Source organism: Bos indicus, chromosome 19 (assembly GCF_029378745.1).
Source record: "Bos indicus isolate NIAB-ARS_2022 breed Sahiwal x Tharparkar chromosome 19, NIAB-ARS_B.indTharparkar_mat_pri_1.0, whole genome shotgun sequence".
In the NCBI taxonomy this organism is placed as follows: Eukaryota; Metazoa; Chordata; class Mammalia; order Artiodactyla; family Bovidae; genus Bos; species Bos indicus.
In genome coordinates, this window is record NC_091778.1 from 48,824,839 (window position 1) to 48,852,204 (window position 27,366).

Genomic DNA, 27,366 nt, shown 5'->3' on the forward strand with positions numbered 1-27,366 from the left:
GTTGCCATGGAGACAGTAGACTTTATTTTAACATACACTTAAAATATACATACATACCCTAAGATTTAAGTGTGATTTAGTTGACTGTAGGTTTTGAGTATCAAAAATACTTTCTATTTTTTAAAGACTGTATTTTTGACCTCCAGAGAAAATAGAGTAGAATTCTGGTCATGGTGATGACAAAGTTTTGCATTACTTTTTACAAGGTCTTTTAGGAATAACTTAGAATCCCCCTGTGAATCAGTAATGGATGAGGATTTTGAAGAACGTGCCGAAACTTTTGATAAAAGAAATGTGATCTTAAGCACTCACGTGTCTGGAACACCTGTAGTTATAGTGTATATAATGCATACAAATCAATTTCAGATTCGGCTGGTACTTTTGCCACCAGTATTATACTAAGCACATTCATCCTATTACAGTTTGTTTAATAGAATTCAGTTTAAAAGTACCAAAGCAGTCTTCAGAATTTTAACTTTTAATATATTTAACTATTTAAATGTATATCAATAATGTTCCTTAACATTTTTGCCTAAAAGTCATTAAATAAAATGTACACTAGCTTTTACTATGAAAACTTTCAATTCATGAATTATGCTTTTTTCATTCATTCATTCCTTATAAGATTGAGTGAATTCCATGGCATGGAATATTGCTGTTCCATAGACCTCATAATTATATTTGTAAGCAAATCACATCTCTTTATCTTTAGCAGCCAGTTGCAAACTCTCATGGCCTAGTTAATATCTTAGTCCACTAGCAGGTTTGACTTCTTACCTAATAGCTGAGCAGTTAGGTAATTGATTTCCTTGTTAAGCTAAATAGGTTAATCCTACTTAAGGTAGTTATCACAACCCAGTATTGTATTGATAGTTATTTCTGGATAAAGAAAAGTTTTGGTTACATTTATTATAAACAAAATTTTAAAGCTTAGTCTGATACTTCAGTCAGTTAATACCTGTATTTAACAGCAAAGGAAGACAAAATCAGAAAGCTCTTTGCTTTATAAGGAAAGAGAAAATAGCTAAAGGTAATAGATGATTAGATTTTAGCTTTTCCAGTTTGCAGTGACTTTTTAACAAGACCCATCTCCTCTATGAAGAATGCAGTTAAATTTTTTCCTGGCACAAAAAAAAAAAAAAAAATAGGGTAACCTGATCTGAGTCTGACAGAGTGTGTCGTTCATTTAAGTGCTTCCATCTGTTGCCTGCTGTTCCCCTTACTCATGACCCCTCTATGTTTCTCTTTCCTTTCTCTTTCCCTGTTTCTCTTTCCTTTTTCTTCCTTTCTTTCTGTTTTCCTCTCTCTCTCTCGTTTTTTTTTTTTTCCCTCTCCCTCTCTCTCTGTCTCTTTTTTTGTCCTTAGCCCCTCTGAGGAAGGCAAAGTTTGTTGAGAGCCCACGAATTCCAGAATCCGAGCTTGGCTCACCAACCCTCACTTCAGCTCAGAAACTGGACGTGGATGCATACTGCCCTGGTAAGCGTGCATGCAAAGTATCTGCTTTGAAAGAGGGAGGTTTGGATTAGGCCCATCCAACAGAGCAGTGTTTTGCATGTATATTATTCATAAAATCACAGCTGTTATCTCTTGTGCAACTGACTGTGTATTTTCCTTATTAGAGCAGTTTCTACTGAACATCCTTTTTGATTATTGATATAATTATGTAGATATTGAAAACAGCTTCAAGGATAATTTTCAAAAGAATCAAAATAATTTGGTAGATACATTCTCAGGGTGTGTGACCCTGATTTGTGTGACCTGAGATACTTGAAGAAATTTTGCTTTGGCCATGTCCACTCAGCAGTGTTCAAGTGTGAATAAAAATGTCGATTCAACCCTAGTCCTTTGCATGTGATCTTTTTTTTTTTTTTTTTTTGGCCTTAATCCCTATTGGTTTTCTGAACAGTTATAGAAAATAGTTGTGATGTTGGAAACATTATACTTGAATTAGGAAAAAAAGTTACAGTTTCCTGATTTGGACTCCTGGACACTGACTGTTAGAAATACCTCTTCTCATGAATGGCCTGTAAGCACATGTGGGAGTTCACTAAAACCCTTCTTGTGTGGGAGCCAAGCTGACACAGACTCATTATCAATGCTTAGATTCTTCCAAACTTAGATGAGTTGCTTGGCAACATCCTTTACACTTACGCTACAGTGAGTCTATAGAGCTATGTTAGAAATGTTCACAGCCCTAGTTGAGTATACAGATCAGAGCTTCAGTAAAGAACTTTAGAAGACTTGGTTTTAGGTCTTTTGTTTATTCCTGCTCATTAAAATCAATGTTAAACCACAGTGCATACCACTACTACACATTTACCATACTAGAGATTAGCAGAATAAGGTGATTTCTAATTCTAGGTAAGATATCAGTAGCTGTAATCTGAAATGTCAGGCTAGTATACCTCTGAAGCCAGGTGAGACATGTAATTTTTAAAAAAAGACAGGAGGCAAAAAACTTGAGGCAAACCTAATCAGAGACATTTGATTTTATGAACCAGCTTTGAATATTGAAAGACCTTAGGGATTTCGCTTTCAAGTTGCAGAACCTTGGTCTTCATCTACTGTTGTAAATGACTTTCATTTTTAAATCAATCACAGGTAGGTATTAGAAACTAGCTTTTCTGTATCTAAAAGGAACAAAGTAGCATCCTAAAATGACACAGTAGCACATTGTTAAAAGAATTCCTGTTTTGAGGTATTATCATGTTTCTTGGACATTGGAATATTATACTCTGCATTTCTTCATGCAAATTTTGGTATAATAAAGTAAAATAATTAAATGCACTAATTCTCTATTCCTGCATTGAGGTTTGGAAGAGAAGAGAGGTCTTTTCTTTTTCAGATTTGCAAATCAGATTTAGTGTGGGGGGACTAATTTTTCACTTCCTGATTGCCTATCTGACATCTTTAATCTAATCTAGTGATTGTTACTGTCAAGAAGCAAGGGAGCTGCTGTTATTTAGAATGCCAGTGCTGAATCATTATGAAAAACCTTGTCCATGTTATTACTTATGTATATTTTCCACAAACATGAATCTTCACTGAATTGGAATTGAAGCAAACTAAACCTCAATTAACATTTTCAGAAAACCAGGAAGAAACTAAAACACATTGCCAAAATGTTAATTGCCACACTCTGCAGTCTCTCCTTTTCTTATCCGAAGCAGATTTAAGGCATAGAAACGTCTTAGTGATTTGTTCTTTTATAATAAATTCTGTGAAAATAAGTTTCTGCGGAGATAAGATTAGTGACCTGGGGGTTGAAGCTGTAATCCTCTACATAGTACCAAAAATTAACAATAAACAAGTAAATTTAGTATACTCATAAAGCAAACAAATATTCCATTCTTTCTGAATTTCTCTTACATAGGATATACTAACAGAATAATGATCATATTAATATTTTATGATATACTCATACATAATGCAGTTAAAACTAGTGATCTGATATCTTCCTTTATTTATTATCACATGCAAATTTGGAGAAAGAGTATATGTCACAGAGGCAACAAGCATAAGCTAAAGGTTAAATGAGCCCTGGTTCTCACATTTTAGCATGCTTCTCTGGTGGCTCAGTGGTAAAGAATCCGCCTGCCAATGCAGGAGGTGCAGGTTCAATCCCTGGGTTGGGAAGATCCCCCGGAGGAGGAAATGGCAACCCATTCCAGTATTCTTGCCTGGAAAATCTTATGGACAGAGGAGTCGGGTGGGCTACAGTCCATGGGGTTGCTAAGAGTCTGACATGACTTAGAAACTAAACGACAACAGCAGCAAGACTTGCCTGGAGGATTTCTTCAAAGGCAGATTGTGGGACCCAGCCCCAGAATTTCGGATTCACTAAGCCTGGGTAGGTTGAGAATTTGCTTCTCTAACAAACTCTCAGCTAGTGCTGAAGCTGCTGGATGAGGTGCCACACTATGAGAACCAGCTGGGTTACAGGGTGGCTGCCAGCTGCACCCATCATGCTCATTCTGCTGTTGACGTCTGAGGAGTAATTGGTGATGTTGTTTCTTTATTATCCGGACCTCAACATTTTGGTGTCTGTATTTTAGATGGGAAGAAGAAAGCTTTTGTTTCTGAGAGATGGACATGTATTTTCCTTGGTTTGTCTTTTGGTCCATGGTATCTGTGTACCTGTAACAAGTTTTCAGTGTTGTCCTGCAAGGAAAAGGAAATTGTGGATCAAATCAGAGCGAGTTGTTGATGTTTGGTCTACAGGGACTGGGGAAAGCTACAATGGGGTATAGGTGTTGATCCAGATTATTTGTCTACTAAACTGAGGGATTCAGTCTATATAGCATTAGATTCTAGAATACTTAAGTTTTACCATCCCTCAAATCAGATTTGTTGTATACAGAAAATGTGAGGAACAGTATGAGTAAACAGTATGTTTTGGTTCCGCAACTGAAACCACACAGATGATCAATGATGTTACATAACTGAACTTCCAGAGTCGGGGAGGTCAAGCGAATTGTGTTTGATAATCGTCTTACATTGAGGAAATTAGGACCTAGAGAATTTAAGTGATTTGTGTGAGGGTATAAGCAGGATTTATTGTTGAACTCTTGAAGTGGACACAGTGTAGTCCAGAAATACAGTACCCCTAACTCTATTACTGTGTAAAATTCTATAAGCATCCCTTGCTTGGCCCTTAAATTAAAAAGTAGAAAATTCAGTTTTTAAGTATGAGACAAGGCTGTATTCTCTTTTTAGGGTAACCAACTGATATCAGTGATTTCAGTAAAACAATTGCCTAAATGAGAGAACGCACTCATCCTAGCCTCTAACTTTTCTGCCTACAAGCATTGGTTATTAGCTGTGTGATTTTAGGCAAGTCACTTAACTTGTCTAAGCTTCAGTTTCCTCATCTGTAAAAATGGAAATGGTAATCTTAAATCAGATTAATAAATACAGAGCACTTAGCAGAATGCTTGTTTTATAGTAAAAGCTTATAAATGTTAGCTAATTTTGTTATTATTATAGTGATGATCCTGAGTGTATATCACAACATCTTAAAGTGTTTTTAAACAGGAAATACAAGATGTAAAGGTTTAGGGTCATTTTTAGTTAGAATGTGTCTGCCTGTGTTTCAATTACAGTTTTCTCCTTAGTAGTTTTGTGATCTTGAACATGTTGTGTAATTTCTTCGTGCCTCAGTTTCCTATCACAGCAACATTACGTATAACATTGATGTTACTTGATAATTTAACAAATTAAATATATATTTGCATAGATACATGAATACACATTCAAAGGGGGAAATGTCTAGAAGAATATACCAAACTAACCTTGGTTGCCTAAAGAGGGAGAGAATTGGGATTCTGTTTGTTGTCAGAGGAGAGAGTAGCATTCGTGAGATGAGAACATTATCTTATGTTAGCAGTGATTGTGGCTGGCTGGTGGGATTACAGGTGATTTTTCTTTTCTTTATTGGGCAGTATGTGTTTCAGAGAGCTCGGGTTCTGAAATTAACTCTACATTTAATTCGTGACTCTGTCACCTACTAGCTGTGTGATAACATGTAACATTCATAGTCTTAAATTCCTTGTAGGATTGTGATTAAAAACAGCTCTTTTTTAACAATAAATCTTATAGAGTTGTTAAGATTAAGTAAAATAATGTATATGACAAATGCTCAGCTCAGGTGAAATAAATAAGAAATGTATTACCCTTCCTGTTGTTCATCATCATCATTATACTTTTCTTTTCTAAAATTTCTGCAGGGAATTTGTATTGAGGTTTTTCAGTAATCAGATGCTACTAAAGGATAGCAACATTCCTTCTTAGTTTTTTCAAGCTTTTTATGTTGCACATTATAACAACACATAATTTCAGGTGTCGAAATGAACCTTGATACAGATGGCAGGCCAAGTTGACAGTTTCATAGGACGTTTGATACATGTGCAAGGTTAAGAGCCAAAGTCCAGACCAGAGTTCTGAAAATAGACAGGCTTTTATCCATAGCAGATACTTTCAGAGGAATTTGAGATTAATCTTTTTGTAATAGATCCTTTTGAATCTCTTTTAAAATGGCACTGTCCTTCAAAGGACAATGTTATTTAAGGTGACAGCAAAATTAGGATGTATTTGAAACTCAAGAATGGAAGAGAGTTTTATGATACTTTCTTACTTGAAGGTGCATATTCATGTTTATATAGTTTTTGATTCATAAAATACTTTTTATTTGGATTTATTAACAGCATTGTGTACTTTATAGCACAAGTACAAGCCACTGTACATGATGAAATAGTTCACATAAAGTGAGTAGTTCCTTGATTCCTCTTTTCCCAACTCCTGTGTAGTCATGGTCTTTCTACTTAGAAGAAAAGGATGATCTGTTTTCTCATCTTCTGTTGTTTGTTTTTCTGAAAACATTATCAGATGTTACCTTTATTCCAAATGGTTTGGCATTCTTCTTTACTTTGCTGTGAATTTTATTCTTTAGAGGTAAAACCCTCTGTCTGGTTTTTGATTGGTTTATGGGTACCAGGAGCCTTTTTCTTGTAATTCACAGCTTCTATTATGTTGTATTTGTATTTCTTATGTCTACTGTGTTGAAAACACAGATATACTGCAAGATTTTTAACCGGAGTTAAATTGGTGAGTTTTGGGGTGAAGGGTCTCTAAACCCCTTAAAATTATATACAAACACTGTTCTACATGCACATATATACTTCTTTCTGTTAATATAACAGCTTCTCAGAGCAATCTGTAACACGTCTTTCCCCACTACCCGCCCCCAAAAAGAAGGAGAAAAGAAATGCTGTTATAAATGTTGAAATGGAATGAAGGTTGTTAATGGTACAACTGTTAGAACAACAACAACAAAAACCCCACCTAAATGTTGGGTAGTGGACAAACTTATAAATCAAATGAAGGTAGAAATGCACTGCAGTGCCGCCCTAACCAGTGAAAGTCCACATAACAACTAGAGAGAGGAAGCAGAGGGATAAACAGGAATGATCTCAGCATATTTCAAGCATGAGAGAGACTGCCTGAAAACGGATTATGCACATAAGCACACCAAAGAGCTAGAATAAGAGAATGAACAGCTTTCCATCTGCATACTCCTGTATCAACTAATAAGTTCTTAGCATGTTAGAAAGTTCTTCCAGTGGACAGGTGCTTTATTGAATAGAACTTTTCACTTTGAACATTTTTAGTTGTTTTCTTGATTTACATTTTATCATTATTTAAGACATTAACCATCTTTTTCAATCAAAATATAGTGAATTGACAATGTGCACTAACCTCTGCTATACAGCACAGTGCCTCAGTTATACACATGTAGACCTTCTTTTTTAATATTCTTGTCCATTATGGCTTCTCCCAGGCTATTGAATACTTAGTTCCCTCTGCTGTAGTAGGACCTTGTTGCTTATCCATCCTCTGTATACTGGTTTACATCTGCTAACCCCTAACTCCCAGTCCTTCCCTCCCCCATTAACTGTCTTCTAACTGGCCTCTTCTCAAGGTGTTTTGCATCACAAATTATAAAGACTTGGCCTGTAAGTATGGTGCTTAGATCTGTAATTCAGTTAGATATCCAAATGGAAGTTTTTGTATTAACTCTTAAATCTGTCTTAACTTTGGGTTTTTGAGGCAGTGAAATGCACTAGTTTATAGCCTGCAGACCCGAGAGCCAGGCTGCCCATGTTCAGACACTGAGTCTACCACTTTGTGCTGGTGTGACCTTGGGCATATTACTTAACTGTAAGACTGATTAATTTCCTTATCTGCAAAATGGGGATTATAATATTACCTGTATCATAGGAATGCTGTGAAGATGTAATAATTAAAATATATAAAATAATGACAATCATGTGGTCCAGAGTTAGTTTTAATAAATCTTAGCTACAGTTAAAGTGTTCCACAGCCTTTACTGCTTTCCCTCTATGAATGGTATGTGTGGAACTTTCCTGATGGTCCAGTGGTTAAGAATCTGCCTCCCAATACAGGGAACGTGGGTTCAGTTCCTGGTTGGGGAATTTAGATTCCGCCTGCTGTGAGGCAACTAAGCATGTGCCCAACTAGAGAGAGGCCTGTGTGTCACAACCAAGATCCAGTGCAGCCAAGTAAATAAATAAATACTGAAAAGAGTGCTGTGGGTAAGAGTATCACTATCCTTTTTATGAGAGCACTTCACAAAGAGGATAAAATTGCACCTGTAACCTGCTGTCACTGGCCTGTTTTCATAAGCAGTCTATGCATAGATTCTAAGCTTTGTGGGTTTTCGTTTTTTGGTTTTTTTTTTTAAATGAAGGCAGTTTTTCATAGTGATAAATAGCCCTGGGATCATATAAACTTGGCTAAGTCTAACCATGCCACTTACTAGTTGTATAACTTTTATTATTTAGTCTTCCTAATTTTCTGGTTCTTCATCTGTAAAGGACAGAGAGTAATATCATGTACTCCATAGGGTGTTTGTGATGATTAATTAAGATATAAGGTACTTATTAGCACAATGTCTGGAGCACCAGTTATTATGATGAATAACATCTCACATATATATATATGTTATTATAAATTTATTTCTGAAAAAAAATGCAGCTTTATGTTCTTCTTTCCCTACGCAATATATATATGTTCCTGCAGCCCAGTATTCATGAAAAATTCAGTGGGAACAAAGAAGAGACAGAAAGATATTCTTGACTTGTGTTTTGATACTCAAGAAATTAGAGATTTTAGGAATTCTGTATTTGATGTCACCACTGCCATCCTTTATCTCTAAATCACTTGAAATCCTCTTTCTCTGTTTTTCCTTGTTTAGAAGTTGTTTGTTATAACATTTAAATTTAGGGAATTCCCTGGCAGTCCAGTGGTTAGGATTTCATGCTTTCACTGCCAAGGGTCCAGGTTCAGTCCCCAGCTGGGGAACTAAGATCCCTCAAGCTGCCAGGATCATCCAAAAAAATAAAATTAGTTAAAAAAAAAAAATGACAGCCTAGGCTGTAGTCATCTCAGGGCTCAATGGAGAAGGCTCCTCTTTCAAGTTTATTATGCTTATGTTTGTTGAAGGATTCGGTTCCTCTGGGCTTTTGGAACAGAGGGCCTCAGTTCTTTGCGGCTTTTACCAGAGGCTGCCCTCAATTCCTTGCCATGGGTGCTTATCCACAGGTGATCTCACCCATGGCAGCTTGCTTCCTAAGAACAAGCAAGATGAGAGAGACAGTTTTTTATAATTTAGTCTCAAAAGTGGCCTTGTATCACTTTTTGTTGTATTCTCTTCATTAGATGCAAGTCACCATGTCCATCTCACTCTCATGGGAGTCCATTGAAATTTTAAAGATAGTTGTTTAAAATGAAGCAATGAATTCTCCTGGCTTTTTCTGTATATTGATACATACTATTCTGTATTCTGCTTCCCCAGTGGCTCAGATGGTAAAGAATCTGCCTACAATGTGGAAGACCTGGGTTCGATCCTTGGGTTGGGAAGATCCCCTGGAGAAGGGAACCACTACCCACTCCAGTATTCTGGCCTGGATAATTCCACGGACAGAGGAGCCTGGCAGGGTACAGTCCATGGGGTCACAGAGAATAGGACACGACTGAGCAACTTTCACTCCACTTCATTCTGTATTCTGGAAGCACAAATCCTTCTCATCCTTGTCTCCATAGCATTCCTAGTATCCCTCCCTTTTATATTCAGAATTCCCTTGCTGTTCTTCTAGTAACTGTCTGTAGGTCTTTCCTCTTGCCTAATCTCTACTGTTACTGTTACTAATCTCAGTGAAGTAATTCTTCCTAAAATGGTGTTTTTCTCTTTAAGTCTGAGTAACTTCATCACATTATTTTAATGTGCAGGTTCTAGAATAAATTTCAGATTTGGAAGCCAACAGAGAATACATTTGCCATGTAGACAAAGGTGACTTCTGAAGATAATAATTTTCCTGCTGTAATGAGTATACAATTGCTTTACTTTCCACATTAAAATAAATTGTATGATGGGTAAGGAAATCCAGGTCAATAGGGGAATAATATGGAAATATTTGTAGTACACAAGTAACACATTTTTGCCATATTTTGTATCTCACACATATGTCTATTCAAAACAGTCATTGGAAACCTCAGTTTAAAACCCAAAGGAGCAGTCAGTGATGAACAGTCTTACAGATTTTTATGAAACATTTAAGGTTCTTTTAATACTGCTTTTCATTTCAGCCAGATAGTCACCATCATACATAGATGTGTGCATAGTATTTCTCATGCACTGGAGGCAATTATGTAGGCAAGGAGACTCTAGTGTAAGAGTTGCCAAGCAGTGAGTGCTCTCTGCCTCTGTGTGTCCTGTCTCTACAGTGATCCTCGCTTCCAGTGGGAGAGAATCAGAATAGTGGGACGTTGTAATGGAAGATTATAAGCATTTAAAAGCCTCTTCTCTAAGCTAAGTGCCAAACTAATGAATTTTTTAAGATGCAGAAAGTCCCTAATCTTATAAAAATTTTATCCCCAAATAGCACAAGGGAGAAACACCGTATGTGTGTGTGTGTTCAGAGGATTTTCCCCCCATTTGTTTCTGTATGTCTGTAAGTTATTAGTAAAAAGAGTATAGGATTATTAGTAGATAAATTTACTTCTTAGGCAGCATTTTTTCCTTATCCGGCTTTATTGAGATATAATTTACATGTAATATTGTGTAAGTTCATTGTGTATAACATGGTTTTTATAGATATGGTTTATTGAGGAAATTCATGGAATCTCAAAAATTGTACCCACATACAAAATTTTGCATATTGTCTGAGTTTTGAAAAAATTAAACTTTTGGTCTGTTTGCCATCTGTTAACAATTTTTTCTGAAAACCAGTCTAAGCAAACCAAAATGAATAAGAATCCATGAGTAGAATTTTCCAAGGAAGTTACATTACTGCTAACTCCTATTCTGTACCCTAAAGCTAGGTATCTAAATACTGCAACTGGAGAGATGCCCTAGAGTTAATTTAAAGAAGGCAGTCATTAGGAAGGAAGTAGGTGAAAGGAAGGGTAAATAGAAATTCAGACACTTCTGCTTCTAAGACATGGAGTCCTGTGATTATAAGTTCCTTAGATTTCTCTGCACCTGTCCCAACTAAGGCACTTTTTTCCCCTCAGTTGAGGATCAACAGTAACTTGTGTCATTGATAGCCTGATGTGGATCTCGTTTTCTAATCCACCTCCAGGGACCTTTCTTCCCCACCTTTCTGCCCTCTAGACCCTCCGTATTGAGAGGTGATTCTCACCTAGAACTGTGGAAAACATACTAAACCACTATCTTAGCCTCTGACTTATATTTAATTTTAAAACAGACAAATTTTTCTAGAGAAGGTATTCAGAAACTGTTTAGCAATCACATTGAAAAGAAATAGAGTGCTTTCAGGCTGGCTGTATATTCTGCAACTCATCATGCTCTTTATCATTCCTACTGCCATTACTGCTAGCCATACCAGATGTATTAAAATTGCTTATATCCTGAAAGCATTTGAGTTTGCAACCTCTGCTTTGGGTTACAGGGAGTGGTCACATTTTCTAGGAGGTGGCAAACCAGGTGGCTCAGTGGTAAAGAATCTGCCTGCCAAGCAGGAGACTCGGGTTCGATCCCTGGGTTGGGAAGGTCCCCTGGAAATGGCAGTCCACTCCAGTATTCTTGCCTGGATAATTCCATGGACAGAGGAGCCTGATGGACTGCAGTCCATGGGGTCGCAAAGAGTCAGACGCAGCTGAGCACACACACACAGAGAAATGGATGATGAAAGAATGAAAATTTCCCTTACTCCCTCCCTATTAAAACATGCAATTTCAGGAGATTTATAGACTTCCAGGAGAGTGTGTATCAGAGGATCTCAGGTCAAGAGTTCTTGATTTAGATCCTTCAGTAGCTTTACATGTGCTACCATTTAGCATATGGTTTGTAATTAGCTACTATGGTTTAGCTCTACCAGAAGAAAGTATGCATGATTGAACAATTGAAATCTCATATTACTTTAAAAAGAAAAAAACTAAAGGAGAATTTCCTCAACCAGTAACCTCTAGTGATGTTAGGGAAATAGTCACCCTCTCCAACACAGTGATCATCAAATGTGACTCTTAATTTCGTTACTCTTTCTGTGTGCTCAACTTCCTCCATCTCCACCACTCATCTCACAGACTCTAGCTCTTTTCTGCTACATTTTTGCAGTATTATATTAAGAATAAGCTGAAAAGATTGCCTACACTACTCTAATCCTGTGACCTTTACCATGATTTCTTTTGCGTATTATTCTGCTAATTCTCTTGCCTTTTCATACACCTAATTATTTTTGGGTGCTGGATTTAATATTTGAACATATGTATAGAAATGATTTTTTTTTTCCAGAGAGGGTTTTCATTTCTTTTGCCACCTGTGAGCAGTTCAGTCCAAGTTCTGCGTTGAAAGTTTTCTAGGCTAGTGAAATGACACAAATCAGGACTGCAAAAACTATTTTACTTCTGGCTCATCTTTACCCCTAGCATGTAGCTCCTAAGGGCCTCAGGTATGGGGTGTTTTACTAGAGTTCCCATTCCTGGCAGATCCTAGACTCCAGTTTTGTTCCCTTGACCTTGTGAGACAGCTAAATGCACAGTTCAGCTGCTCAGTTATTTCTTACCTGTTAACAAATGCCCCCTGGCTAAAGTGGCCCTCTGTGCTGGGCAAGATCTCCATTTCGGATTTCCATCTTCTCCCTGTTGTTATAATGATACTCATCACCTCCTTGTTGGGTCTTTAATGTTTTTAAAAGATTTTTAAAATATATTTTACCCAGTTTTTATTAATTGTTACCAGCTGAAAGGTCTCCAATTACTGAAAAGTGTCTCCCACCATTATTTCCTTTGGGGAAAGAAATTCTAGCATTTATATTTTTAGATTGTACATACATCTAAAAGTATGTGAAAGAAGCGTTTTTGTTTTTCTGTTCTGTGCTCCCCATGAAGCTACATGGGAACAGACTGTACACTAATAAAACAGTCTTAGAACACTACCTCTTTGGACAAACCAGTCTCCATATGGTAGAGGTCTACTAAGAAATTGAAATGATATTATTAGCCAGTTGATTAAATACAAAGAAATTCTCTTTCAAATGAACTTTTAGAATTGGTTCATTTTGAGCAAGTTGTTTCTTATTTGGACTTGGAAATTAGTCCTTTACATCAAAATTTCAACAAGTTTTGCATACTGTGGTTATGATATTACCCATGATACTGAATTGTTGAAAAACTCGCTTTTCTGCCCCTGATCTCAATCTGCTGTTATTTGACCTGCTACCATTAAATTGGGGAGGAAAATGTCTGCTTCATCCAGTAACAAATCCCAAGTGTAGTTCATAGATCATCAAGTTAAGTTCAACATTATTGTTTTCAGCTTTTATCTTACCCTCTACAATAGCCATAATAGTTAAATTATAATTCTGAGTGGATGAAGCTGTTTATATTGCTGGCAGAAAAAAAATTAAATAGGAGATAGGAGTCATCAAGCAAAAGATTGGAGAGTTTCTTTTAATGTTTGAAGAGGATCATGAGACCCAAGTTTCCTACAGTCTGGCTTCTATTTCTTGGCTCTGTTGCAAACCAATTTTAAAAGGAATGGTCTTATCTGCTGATAATGTTTCATTAAAACATTGGGTATCAAAAGCTGTGTAATGCATTTTTTGTATCTACCATAAAATGCCTAGTGCATATATTAAAGACTCAGTCTTCTATTAATCCACATAAGTCATCTTTGGTACTGTAGAACAGAAGGCTACCCTTAAAATGCAAAGGTATTATTTATTTTGTATAAATAATTTTTCTAAGTCTTAAATGAAAGAGCTCTGGATAGAATTCATTTGTATACAAGTAAAACTTCAATTATAGTCAAGGGCATAAAATATGGATACTATTTTCTGGTACCTTACCAGAGAAATGATGTTTGTTTTCTTAGTTAAAATTTATTCTACATGATGAATTCTCTAGTATAGCAAATGCCTTATCTGTTCCCTAACCAAGTAACATTTTTTTATAATGACCCAGGATGATATGCTTTGTGGCTAAGAGAGAAGAAAGAATTAAGGTGTAAGTGAATCACCACAGCATTTTTCTAATGCAGGTTTTTGAGTAACAATTTTCCTAAGTCGTTTCTTCTCAAATATCCAAACAGGGAAAAAAATAGAACACTAAAATGATCAAAAACACTCATGTGGACAATTTGTGCATTTTCTCCTTGATGCTTCCACTGTGTCCACAGTGCATTAGTGTAGTGACTAATACATAGTGGATGTTCATTCAGTGTGTATTGAATGAATGAAATGAACCTAAAAAGTCAGAGGAAGGCAAAATGAAAAAATTTAGTGTGCTATAAATATGTGTAAATTACATAGTTTTCTCTTTACTTAAGAATGTGTCTTTTCTGGGAATTCCCTGGAGGTGCAGCGGTTAGGACTCTTGTGCCTTTACTACTGAGGGCCTGGGTTCAGTCCCTGGTCGAGGAACTAAGATCTAACAAGCCAAGTGGCACAGCCCAAAAAGAAGGGAAGAAAAAAAATATGAAAGAGAGACAGCAGAGACAGTCCCATTGGGCTAAAGAAGAGGTTTCTGCCTTATTTAAAATATATAAATAAATACCCAACTAAAATAGTGGTATTGTCAAATATTCTTTTTTTTTTTTTACTTTTTTTTTAATTTTATTTTTAAACTTTACATAATTGTATTAGTTTTGCCAAATATCAAAATGAATCCACCACAGGTATACATGTGTTCCCCATCCTGAACCCTCCTCCCTCCCCATACCATCCCTCTGGGTTGTCCCAGTGCACTAGCCCCAAGCATCCAGTATCGTGCATCGAACCTGGACTGGCATCTCGTTTCATACATGATATTTTACATGTTTCAATGCCATTCTCCCAAATCTTCCCACCCTCTCCCTCTCCCACAAATATTCTTTTTAAAAAATGTCTTTTCTCTTTCTAATTTACTGCAGAGGGCTTTGTATGCTTGACAAACCAGAACCATGATTTCTTATCTGTTCTTATAACATAATTTCACTATGGTGTTGAGAAAGGGGGAGTGGTATTTCTTTCAGTTTTTTGTTTTTTTTTAATGTATAGTATCCCATTTGTTTTAAATTCAAAAACTTTCTCCTCCTATGGAAGGAAGACTGCCTGCCAGTGTGACTAGCATATGGGAACGGGCATAAAGCTTCACTGGATCAGAATTCAGCCATGGCAGCCAACTGAGATCAATCAGCTATAAGTGAACTGTAATAAATGTAATTTGAGAACATAATCAGTTAGTGTAAAACAAAGAATGAGAATTTCAGGAAATCCTGCTGGCCAGACATGACACATGTGTGTGCACTCAGTTGCTCAGTCATGTCCAACTCTGCAACCCCGTTGCCTGTAGCCCATCAGGCTCCTCTGTCCATGGGATTTTTCAGGCAAGAATACTGGAGCAGGCTGTCATTTCCTACCCTAGGGGATCTTCCTGACCAAGGGATCAAACCCTTGTCTCCTGCATTGGCAGGTGAACCCATTTATCCTCAGAGGTCAGGAAAAAGAAAATAAATACATGAGTAAACTTAACAGTATTCCTTTGAGAAACTGGATATATATACAAATGACCAGACCGTCTATAAAAATAGAATGCTGACACCCAACTTTCGGCAAATAGCCTAGGAACACAGCCTATATCTACAAGTCAGATTTGTAGGTAGTAAGATTACTATCTCAAGCAACCAGTCCAAGAAGCCAACAGTAACCCCTGGAACTACAACAGTAACAACTGGAACTAAATCACCAGGACTTGATTATTAACTGACAATTTCCCTAGTATTTGCCCTCACTTCCAACTTAAGACTAATGAGAGAAAGCTAAATATGCACACGTAACCTGTCTTATAAGATGCCCACTTCTAGTTAACCCACCTTCAGCATCTCTGTGCCGAGTGCCTCCAGTCGGCATACCTGAAGCCTGTCCTTTCATCTGCCTATAAAGCTTTTCCACTCCACTGCCTGCCTTTGAGTCTCTGCCAGGTCCAAGTGATGGTAACTGATGCACTTGCTACAGCAAGCTCTGAATAAATAAATAAGGAAACAAATAAACAAGCTGTGCTTGTTCTTATTTGGGTGGTTGTCATTTATTTCCATGCCTTTTTTCCCACATAACATGATTATGGTATTCTGACCTAGAACACAATATATTGACTTCCATGCTTGGACGTAAATATAAACACAGGAAAGAAATGCTTTTTTGATAAGACTCAGATTAGGCGTGTAAAAAGTGAATGGATAGAATTAGATTCCTTACACGTCTTGAGAACAACAACATAGCATTTGTGTTAGTTAAAATGGAATTTCACCTGGAACATCGTAGCTGCTGTCGTTCCACCGTGCAAGGGATCTCTTTTCCTGATCCGGTCGTTTATGCCTTTGTCTCAGCCTCCCCCTCGACAGCCACTTGTGCCATTCTCTCATCTGCACTTTGTGACTTACGTGGCAGCTGCCATCCTGTCACTCCAATGACAAAGGCAGAGATTGACGTGGCTCTGGAGTCTGTTAAGGCCTGGGTGATGTATCACTTTCCACATTAATTGATTTTGACTTGGTCATCTCATGGCCCTGAAGCTATGCTGTGTGAGGTAAAGCGCTTTTCTGGTATACCAGTGTTACAGCTTCTGTCAGACTTCTACGTTAGAATTAACTTACCCTTTCAGTTCTTCACAGGGCCCCTAGTTTTATAGCTCTTTTATTAGTGTCATTTTCTTACCATCTTACATTACCTCCATTCCTCTTACTTTTATCCCCAACTAGAGTAAGAACCAGGTTCCTGGTGTTAAGTTCAAAAAACATTGTAAATGGCATCTTCTCTTCCACCCCAAATTGTTTTCCCTAGGAACTCTTAAAAACAAGTTCCTGTATATATTTAGAGACATGCCTGAGGAGTTTAGGATATAGTCACAGACTTTCCTGTTTAAGAATCCTAATCACAGAACTAGCTAATTCCTGAGTGTCTCATCATTGTTACTCCCAAATTCGGTGTAAAGCAAGCCTCTCATGAGCTGCCTTGATATATCAGTGTTCTGTGTGGATGTGGAGATTCCCTCCCCAACTCTTAACTACCTTTATTTTATTTGTTATTTAATTTTTTGGCCAAACCGTGAAGCTTATGGGATCTTAGTTCCCTATCTGTCTGTAGTCTGTAGGAAGCACTGGAAGATGACTGTGCTCAGTAGCTCAGTCTTGTCCAACTCTTTGTGACCCCATGGACTGTAGCCCACCAGGCTCCTCTGTCCATGGGGATTCTCCAGACAAGAATACTAAAGTGGATTGCCGTGCCCTCCTTCAGGGGATATTCCCAACCCAGGAATCAAACTCAGCTCTCCTGCATTGTAGGTGGATTCTTTACCATCTGAGCTACTAGGGAGCACAAAGGGATGCATAGTCAGCAGGATTTGAATCTGTGCAGGGAGACCCCGTTGGATTTCTAGTCCATCACCTTAACCACTCGGCCACGACTAGTTCCCTGACCAGGGATCAAACCCAGACCCTCTGTAGTGAAAGCTTGGAGTCTCAACCACTGGACTGCCAGGGAATTCCCCAACTACCTCTGTATTGCATCAGTCAGTTCAGTCACTCAGTTGTGTCCAACTCTTAGTGACCCCGTGGACAGCAGCACGCCAGGCCTCCCTGTTCCATCACCAACTCCCAGAGCTTACCCAAGTTCGTGTCCATCACATCGATGATGCCATCCAACCATCTCATCTTCTGCCGTCCCCTTCTCCCCCCACCTTCAGTCTTTCCCAGCATCAGGGTCTTTTCCAATGAGTCAGCTCTTCGCATCAGGTGGCTAAAGTATCAGAGCTTCAAGTTCAGCATCAGTGCTTCCGATGAATATTCAGGACTGATTTCCTTTAGGATTGACTGGTTTGATCTCCTTGCTGCCCAGGAGACTCTCAAGAGTTGTCTCCAACACCACAGTTCAAAAAACAACAGTTCTTCGGCACTCAGCTTACTTTATGGTCCAACTCTCACATCCATATGTGACTACTGGATATGTTTATATACCAGCAGAGTAATACAAAAACACAAACTAATACTTGCAGCCTACTTTTCCAATAACATTTATATAAATGCACTTATGTAAGTTTAAAAGAGGAGACAGTAAGGTCATTATATAAAAATCAGTTTTTCTATATTCTAGCAAAGAACAGTTGGAAAAGTAAATCTAAACACAATTTCATTTACAGTAATGTTAAAAATCATGAAATATATTGGGATAAATTTGATAAAATGTGTACACTAAAAGTTATAAATAAAACACAAAGATCCAAATAAATGAAGAGCTATATCATATTTATGGGTTAGAAGATTCAGTATTGCTAAGATAGCTATTTTGATTTAAAGGAACCCCAAGAAAAAGTGTTTTTAGAAATATATAAGGTTTACATGATTGCAAATTTAGATATTTGCATGATTTTAAAATTTTTATAGGAATCAAGTGACCCATAGTGACCACAGCAAGTTTTCAAAAGAACAACAAAGTTAAAGGACTTCCATTATTCTTCAGTAAAGGTGTCAGGGAAATGAACATCAACCCTTACCTCTTACCATGCACATAAGTTCACTTAAAGTACTGTAGACCCAGGGGATATTTTTACCCCCTGTAGTGTATGTATAGCTGATTTGCTTTGCTGTACAGTAGAAACTAGCACAGTGTTGTAAAGCAGCTATATTCCAATAAATTTTTAATAAAATTTAACAAAAATAGTACCATAGACCTAAATGTAAGAGCTAGGAGCAAGTCTATGCAATCTTAGAGTAGGCAAAAATTTCTAGGAATGTGAGCTATAAAAAACAAAAATTAAAAGTTGGGCTTTATCTAAATTTAAAACATTCACTCTTTAAGACACTTTTGATAACAGGAAATGGCAAGCCATATAACAGGAGAAAATGTTAGCATACATATGTCTGACAGATTTGTATCCAATATAAAGAATCCTTACAAATAATAAAAGAATCTTAATATTTTTTAAGTATAAAAAATTTGAAGAGATAATCACAAAAGAAGATGTAAGAAGGGCCAGTAAATACATGAAAAGATGCACATCATCATTAGTCATCAGTTCAGTTCAGTCGCTTAGTCATGTCCAACTCTTTGCGACCCCGTGAACTGCAGCACGCCAGGCTTCCCTGTCCATCATCAACTCCTGGAGTTTACTCAAACTCATGTCCATTGAGTCGGTGATGCCATCGAACCATCTCATCCTCTGTCATCCCCTTGTCCTCCCACCCTCAATTTTTCTCAGCATCAGGGTCTTTTCCAGTGAGTCAGTTCTTCGCCTCAGGTAGCCAAAGTATTGGAGTTTAAGCTTCAGCATCAGTCCTTCCAATGAACACCCAGGACTGATCTCCTTTAGGATGGATTGGTTGGATCTCCTTGCAGTCCAAGGGACTCTCAAGAGTCTTCTCTAGCACCACAGTTCAAAAGCATCAATTCTTCAGCTCTCAGCTTTCTTTATAGTCCAACTCTTTCTTAAGCTCTCAGCTTTCTTTATAGTCCAACTCTCACATCTGTACATGACTACTGGAAAAACCATAGCTTTGACTAGACGGACCTTTTTTGGCAAAGTAATGTCTCTTAATATGCTGTCTAGGTTAGTCACAGCTTTTCTTCCAAGGAGCATTAGTCATCAGAGAAATGCAAAGTGAAACCTTGAAATACCACTGTACACTCTTGGTATGGCTAAAATCAAAGTGTCTCACAATAGCAAGCATTGGTGAGGATATAGAGAAACTAGAACTGTTACATACTACTTGAGAGTGTGAACTGAACAGTCACTTTGGAAACAAGTGATTTCTTATAAAGTTAAACTTTTAAACTTTATAACCCAGCCATCATACACCTTTGTGTTTGTCCTAGAGAAATTAAAATATATATCCACACAAAGGTGGGCTTAGTTGCCAGCAGCATGTGGGGTCTTCTTGGACCAGGGACTGATGAACCCGTGTCTCCTGCATTGGCAGATGGATTCTCTTTTTGCCTTCATCCATGCTTTTTTTTCTCTGGGTTTTTTATTGGTTTTTGTTTTGTTTTGTTTAGTCTATTGTTTTACTTATTTTAATTAAAAGATAATTGCAATATTGTGGCAGTTTTGCCATACATTGACATGAATCAGCCACGGGTATACATGTGTCCCCCACATCCTGTACCCGCCTCTACCTCCCTCCCCACCTCCCTCCCCACCTTATCCCTCTGGGTTGTCTCAGAGCACTGGCTTTGGGTGCTCTGCTTTATGCATCAAACTTGCACTGGTCACCTGTTTTACATATGGTAATATGCATGTTTCAGTGCTATTCTCTCAAATCATCCCACCCTCGCCTTCTCCTACAGAGTCCAAAAGTCTGTTCTTTACATCTGTGTCTCTTTTGCTGCCCTGCATGTAGGATTATCATTACCATCTTTCTCAATTCCATATATATGTTATTATACAGCATTTGTGTTTCTCTTTCTGTATGATAGGCTCCAGTTTCATCCGCCTCATTAGAACTGACTCAAATGTGTTCCTTTTTTTAGCTGAGTAATAGTCCATTGTATATATGTACCACAACTTCCTTATCCATTCATCTGCCGATGGACATCTAGGTTGCTTCTATGTCCTAGCTATTGTAAATAGTGCTGCAGTGAACATTGGGTGCATGTGTCTCTTTCAATTCTGGTTTTCTCAGTGTGTATACCCACCAGTGGGACTGCTGGTTCATATGGCAGTTCTATTCCCAGTTTTTTAAGGAGTCTCCACACTGTTCTTCATAGTGGCTGTACCAGTTTTCATTCCCACCAGCAGTGTAAGAGAGTTCCCTTTCCTCCATAGTCTCTCCAGCATTTATTGTTTGTAGACTTTTTGATGATGGCCATTCTGACCAGCATGAGATTCTATGTCATTATGGTTTAGATTTGCATTTCTCTGATAATGAATAATGTTGAGCATCTTTTCATGTGTTTATTAGCAATCTGTGTGTCTTCTTTGGAGAAATATCTGTTTAGTTCGTTTGCCCAATTTTGATTGGGTTGTTCATTTTTCTGGTATTGAGCTGCATGAGCTGCTTGTATATTTTGGAGATTAATTCTTTGTCAGTTGTTTTGTTTGCTATTATTTTCTCCCATTCCAGGCTGTCCTTTCACCTGGCTTCTAGTCCTTTAGTTGTGCAAAAGCTTTTAAGTTTAATTAAGTCCTATTTATTTATTTTTGTTTTATTCCCATTACTGTGGGAGGTAGGTCATAGAAGATTTTGCTGTGATTTATGTCTGAGTGTTCTGCATATGTTTTCCTCTAAGAGTTTTATAGTTTCTGGTCTTACATTTAGATCTTTAAATCCATTTTGAGTTTATTTCTGTGTATGGTGTTAGAAAGCATTCAAATTTCATTCTTTTATAGGTGGTTGACCATTTTTCCCAGCACTACTTGTTGAAGAGACTGTATTTTCTCCTTGTATATTTTTGCCTCTTTTGTCAAATATAAGGTGTCCATAGGTGCATGGATTTATAGCTGGACTTTCTGTTTTGTTCCATTGATCTACATTTCTGTCTTTGTGCCAGTACCATACTGTCTTGATGACTGTAGCTTTGTAGTATAGTCTGAAGTCAGGAAGGTTGATTGCTCCAGTTCCATTCCTCTTTCTTAAGATTGCTTTGGCTATTTGAGGTTTTTTGTGTTTCCATACAAATTGTGAAATGATGTGTTCTAGTTCTGTGAAAAATGCCGTTGGGAGTTTGATAAGGTTTGTATTGAATCTATAGATTGCTTTGGGTAGTATACGGATTTTCACTATATTGATTTTTCCAATCTGTGAACATGGTCTATCTATTTGTGTCATCTTTTATTTCTTTCACCAGTGTTTTATAGTTTTCTATATACAGGTCTTTTGTTTCTTTAGGTAAATTTATTCCTAAGTATTTTATTCTTTTTGTTGCAATGGTGAATGGGATTGTTTCCTTGATTTCTCTTTCTGGTTTTTCATTGTTGTTGTATAGGAATGCAAGGGATTTCTGTGTATTAATTTTGTATCCTACAGCTTTACTGTATTCATTGATAGTAATTTTCTAGTGGCATCTTGAGGGTTTTCTACGTAGAGAATCATGTCATCAGCAGATGGATTCTTTACTACTGAACTACCAGGGAAACCCAGGTGTTGCTTTTATTGTTGATCACTGGTAGGCAGTGACTTTAAAAATCAGGAGCTCAGTTTGGGGAGGATGTGGAAGAGCTCCATGTCAGCTCTAGAGCTTACTGTGACAGATAGCAGTCACGTTTCCAATATTCATCAGAATATCAGTAACTCACTTCCAGTTTCATCAGAAAAGAAAAAATTTAGGTTACCATTTAAGAGCTAGGAAATGAAAACATGACCAGGTTTACTCTGGCAATTGGGCTAAGCTAATCATAGGTTTTGTAACTCTGTTAGAGAGAAAGCATGGGTTTCTTTATTTGATTAAATGTGGTACAAATTTCTGAGTCTTGAAATAGATGAGAACAGGCAGTTTATAATTAACAGATCATAAAGGAAAATGTAAACAGCCCGATGAGAAAATGCTAAGAGAATGCTGAGAATTAAAAGTCTGTGGAACTATTCTTTGTGTAGCCTGCCATGTTAGGAATACAGATTAGCGATTTGGATACATTAGCTATTAGACATTCATTTCTTGGCACAGTTTAAGTCATCGTTTAATCCCTCTGCAGTTTGAGAACTTTAAGTAGAAGGGACTTTTTGCAGATGTTGTGAAGTTTAAACCACCTCTGAAAAGAAAATTCACGTCATCCAGAAAAATAAACACCAAAATATTCTGAAATATTTGCCACTTGCTTTTTTGCAGCATCCTGTTTTTTGCCTGCATTGTATTTCTCAGCTTTTAAATTACTATGATTAAATCAAATTACTTTCTTTTCCACACGAGACTATAAGCTCCTTAAGGATAGGGACTGTCTCCATTGTCCATAAATGTGTATCTAATACCTCACACAGTGCTGGACACACAGAAAGTGCTTAGTAAATATTTACTGAATTAATTCTTGCTTTCCTATATTGTCTGTGGAAGTTGTTCTGCTGGATACCATTAATAAGATAACCATTTAAACAATTTGTACTTAATAATCACATATTTCCTAGCCACATAATGAGCCCAACAGCCAGGCAGCCTGTACTTCAAAATTGACTGCCACTGCGTAGCTCAGCTGGTAAAGAATCCATCTGCAATGCAGGAGACCCCAGTTCGATTCCTGGGTTGGGAAGATCGGCTGGAAAAGGAATAGTCTATCCACTCCAGTATTCTTGGGCTTCCCTTATGGCTCAGATGGTTGAGAATCCGCCTCCAATGCAGGAGACCTGGGTTCCATCCCTGAGTTGGGAAGATCCCCTGGAGAAGGGAAAGGCTACCTACTCCAGTATTCTGGCCTGGAGAATTCCATGGACAAAGGAACCTGCCTGGCTACAGTCCATGGGGTTGCAAAGAGTCAGACACCACTGAGTGACTTTCACTTTTTCACTTTCATGCCTAACTCTTGAAAAGGGAATGGCTACCCCTTCCAGTATTCTACTATTCTTGCCTGGAGAATTCCATGGACAAGAAGTGCCTGTGGGCTACGAGTCCATGGAGTCATAAAGAGCTGGACATGACTGAGCGACTAACACACACAGTCTTAACTCTGTAACCATGGTCAAGCAAAAACTTAGTCTTTGTGTGCCTTACTTTTACTATCTGTAAGATAAGGAATGTTGTGAAGATTAAATGATTTAATATATGTAAAGCACTTGGAAAAGTACCAGAGAGTAATATCTCAATAAGTTACTGTTATTATTACTGAAAGTGAAAGTGAAGTTGCTCAGTCGTGTCCGACTCTTTGCGACCCCATGAACTAGAGCCTACCAGGTTCCACCATCCATGGGATTTTCCAGGCAAGAATACTGGAGTGGGTTGCCATTTCCTTCTCTAGTACAGAAATACAACACTCTTTTAAAACAGCACTAAATGTGCTATATTTTCAGTTTTGATCTTGGAGTTCTGTCTTTATGTTGAACTGGTAAGTCATACAGAACTTGAATCTGAAAATTGTTCCCTCTTCTCTTTTTCCCTCGCTCTGTTGTTAAGAAATCAAATAAGTATTTCAAGTATGGTCTCCTGAAAAAAACCTACTCTCCACCTTTTCCTCCTCCATCCTTCAAGGACAAGTGTAATTGTTTATCTCTCAACTCACTATTCCTTTAATTTACAGAGTAGTTCTTGTATATATTGGCTTCTTTCTATCCTTATGTCATTTTTCCACTTTAAGTTGTTAACTGGTTTAAGAGAAGGGGAGAAGGAAATGGCAACGCACTCCAGTATTCTTGCCTGGGAAATCCCATGGACAGAGGAGCCTGGCAGGCTACAGTCCATGGGGTCAGAAAAGAGTTGGACACGACTCAACGACTAAACAAAAGCAATGTAAGAGAGGAATGGTGAGGTAATTTCTTACACAGATTTTAACTATATACAGCATTATTTAGTTTTTCAATAGTTGTAGATTTCTTTCTTGAAGGAAAAAAAAGTATTGTGATTATTGTTTCATTCTCAAACCCAGTGTCCTATGACCTGAGTACCTTTTCTATCATATTTAAAAGTTAAAATATAACATAAATACAGAAAGATATCAGAGAGACAACTCATTGGAAAAGACTCTGATGCTGGGAAAGACTGAGGACAGGAGGAGAAGGGGATGACAAAGGACAAGACAGAGGGCATCATCGACTCAGTGAACATAAGTTTGAGCAAACTCCGGGAGGTAGTAAATGACAGGGAAGCCTGGTGTGCTGCAGTCCGTGGGGTTGCAACAAAGAGGAACGACTGAACAACTGAACAACAATTCAAATAATTGTGCATCTCTGTGAAATTATGACATGAACACCCGTATAACCACTTCCTAAATTCAGACACAGAACGTTCCCAGCACCTCAGAAGCTTTTCTCATGCTTCCTCTGCATCATATTCCACTCCATGTAAGTGTGACCTTTAATCTCACTGCATTATCATTTATTTCCTTTGGCAGTTTTCAGACTTTACATAAATGAAATCATTTAACCTGTACTCTTGAGCCTCTCTTCTTTTGTTTAATTGTATGTTTGTGAGATTCTCTTTTATTGCTGTCGTGTTTCATTGTATGTCTACTGTTGATGGGCATTTTCAACTTTGGCTGTTATGAACAATTTTATGAATGTTTGCCACATCTATTTCAAAGCCCCTGTGCTTACTTTTCATTTTGATATATACCTAGTAGTGGCTTGCTGGGTCATGGGGTTTCAATATGTTCTATCTAATTTTTTTTTTCAAATTTTATGCTACTGATTTACATTCATACCAGAAAAACGGGTTAACTGTCCTTTGGCCCCATATTCACTTCAGTCGCTCAGTCATGTCCAACTCTTTGCAACCCCATGGACAGCAGCATGCCAGGCTTCCCTGTCCATCACCAACTCCCAGAGCTTGCTCAAACTCCTGTCCATTGACTCAGTGATACTATCCAACCATCTCATCCTCTATTGTCCCCTTCTCTGGCCTTCAATCTTTCCCAGCATCAGGGTCTTTTCAAATGAGTCAGTTCTTCCTATCAGGTGGCCAGAGTATAGGAGCTTTAGCTTCAGTCCTTCAGTGAATATTCACGACTGACTTCCTTTAGGATTGATTGGTTTGATCTCTGTGCAGTCCAAGGGACTCTCAAGAGTCTTATCCAACATCACAGTTCATAAGCATCAGTTCTTCAGCACTCAGCTTGCTGTATAATCCAATTCTCACATCCATACATGACTACTGGAAAAACCATAGCTTTGATTAGATGGACCTTTGTTGGCAAAGTAATGTCTCTGCTTTTTCATATGCCGTCTAGATTGGTCATAGCTTTTCTTCCAAGGAGCAAGCATCTTCAAATTTCATGGCTGAAGTCACCATCTGCAGTGATTTTGTTTGGAGCCCAACAAAATAAAGTCTCTCACTGTTTCCATTGTTTCCCCATCAATTTGCCATGAAGTAATGGGACCAGATACCATGATCTTAGTTTTTTGAATGTTGAGTTTTAAGCCAACTTTTTCACTCTCCTCTTTCACTTTCATCAAGAGGCTCTTTAGTTCTTATTTGCTTTCTGCTGTAAAGGTGCATATTGATATTTCTCCCAGAAATCTTGATTCCAGCGTGTGCTTCATCCAGCCTGGCATTTCACGTGATGTACTCTGCATATAAGTACGCAGGGTGACAATATACATCCTTGACGTGCTCCTTTCCCAATTTGGAACCAGTCCATTGTTCCATGTCCAGTAGTAACTGTTGTTTCTTGACCTGCATACAGATTTCTCAGGAGGCAGGTAAGGTGCTCTGGTATTCCCATCTCTTTCAGAATTTTCCACAATTTGTTGTGATCCATACAGTCAGAGGCTTTGGTGTAGTCAATAAAGCAGAAGTAGATGTTTTTTTGGAACTCTCTTGCTTTTTTGATGATCCAGTTCAGTTCAGTTCAGTTCAGTCACTCAGTCGTGTCCGACTCTTTGTGACCCCATGAATCACAGCACGCCAGGCCTCCCTGTCCATCACCAACTCCCGGAATTCACTGAGACTCACGTCCATCGAGTCAGTGATGCCATCCAGCCATTTCATCCTCTGTCGTCCCCTTCTCCTTCTGCCCCCAATCCCTCCCAGCATCAGAGTCTTTTCCAGTGAGTCAACTCTTCGCATGAGGTGGCCAAAGTACTGGAGTTTCAGCTTTAGCATCATTCCTTCAGAAGAAATCCCAGGGCTGATCTCCTTCAGAATGGACTGGTTGGATCTCCTTGCAGTCCAAGGGACTCTCAAGAGTCTTCTCCAACACCACAGTTCAAAAGCATCAATTCTTCGGCGCTCAGCCTTCTTCACAGTCCAACTCTCACATCCATACATGACCACAGGAAAAACCATAGCCTTGACTAGATGGACCTTTGTTGACAAAGTAATGTCTCTGCTTTTCAATATGCTATCTAGGTTGGTCATAACTTTCCTTCCAAGGAGTAAGCGTCTTTTAATTTCATGGCTGCAGTCACCATCTGCAGTGATTTTGGAGCCCCAAAAAAATGATCCAGTGGATGTTGGCAATTTGATCTCTGGTTCCTCTGCCTTTTCTAAATCCAGCTTGAACATCTGGAAGTTCTCAGTTCACATGCTGTTGAAGCCTGGCTTGGAAAATATTGAGCATTATTTTGCTAGCATTTGAGATGAGTGCAATTGTGCAGCAGTTTGAACATTCTTTGGCATTGTCTTTCTTTGGGATTGGAATGAAAACTGACCTTTTCAGGCATGTGGCCCCTGCTGAGTTTTCCAAATTTGCTGATGTATTGCACTTTCACAGCACTTTCAC

General features: G+C 38.0%; 1 protein-coding gene across 9 annotated transcripts in view; it reads left to right on the forward strand.

Moving 5' to 3' along the window:
- Window positions 1-27,366, forward strand: part of TANC2 (tetratricopeptide repeat, ankyrin repeat and coiled-coil containing 2) — a 364,370-nt gene that overhangs the window by 185,010 nt on the left and 151,994 nt on the right. For 4 of the 9 annotated variants that reach the window (XM_019981630.2, XM_019981634.2, XM_019981631.2 and 1 more), the window contains one exon: window positions 1,366-1,476. The exons of the other annotated variants lie outside the window; for them this stretch is intronic. In XM_019981630.2, coding sequence (XP_019837189.1) covers window positions 1,366-1,476 — 111 coding nt within the window. The remainder of the gene's footprint in view (window positions 1-1,365; window positions 1,477-27,366) is intronic. 9 annotated transcript variants of the gene reach the window in all.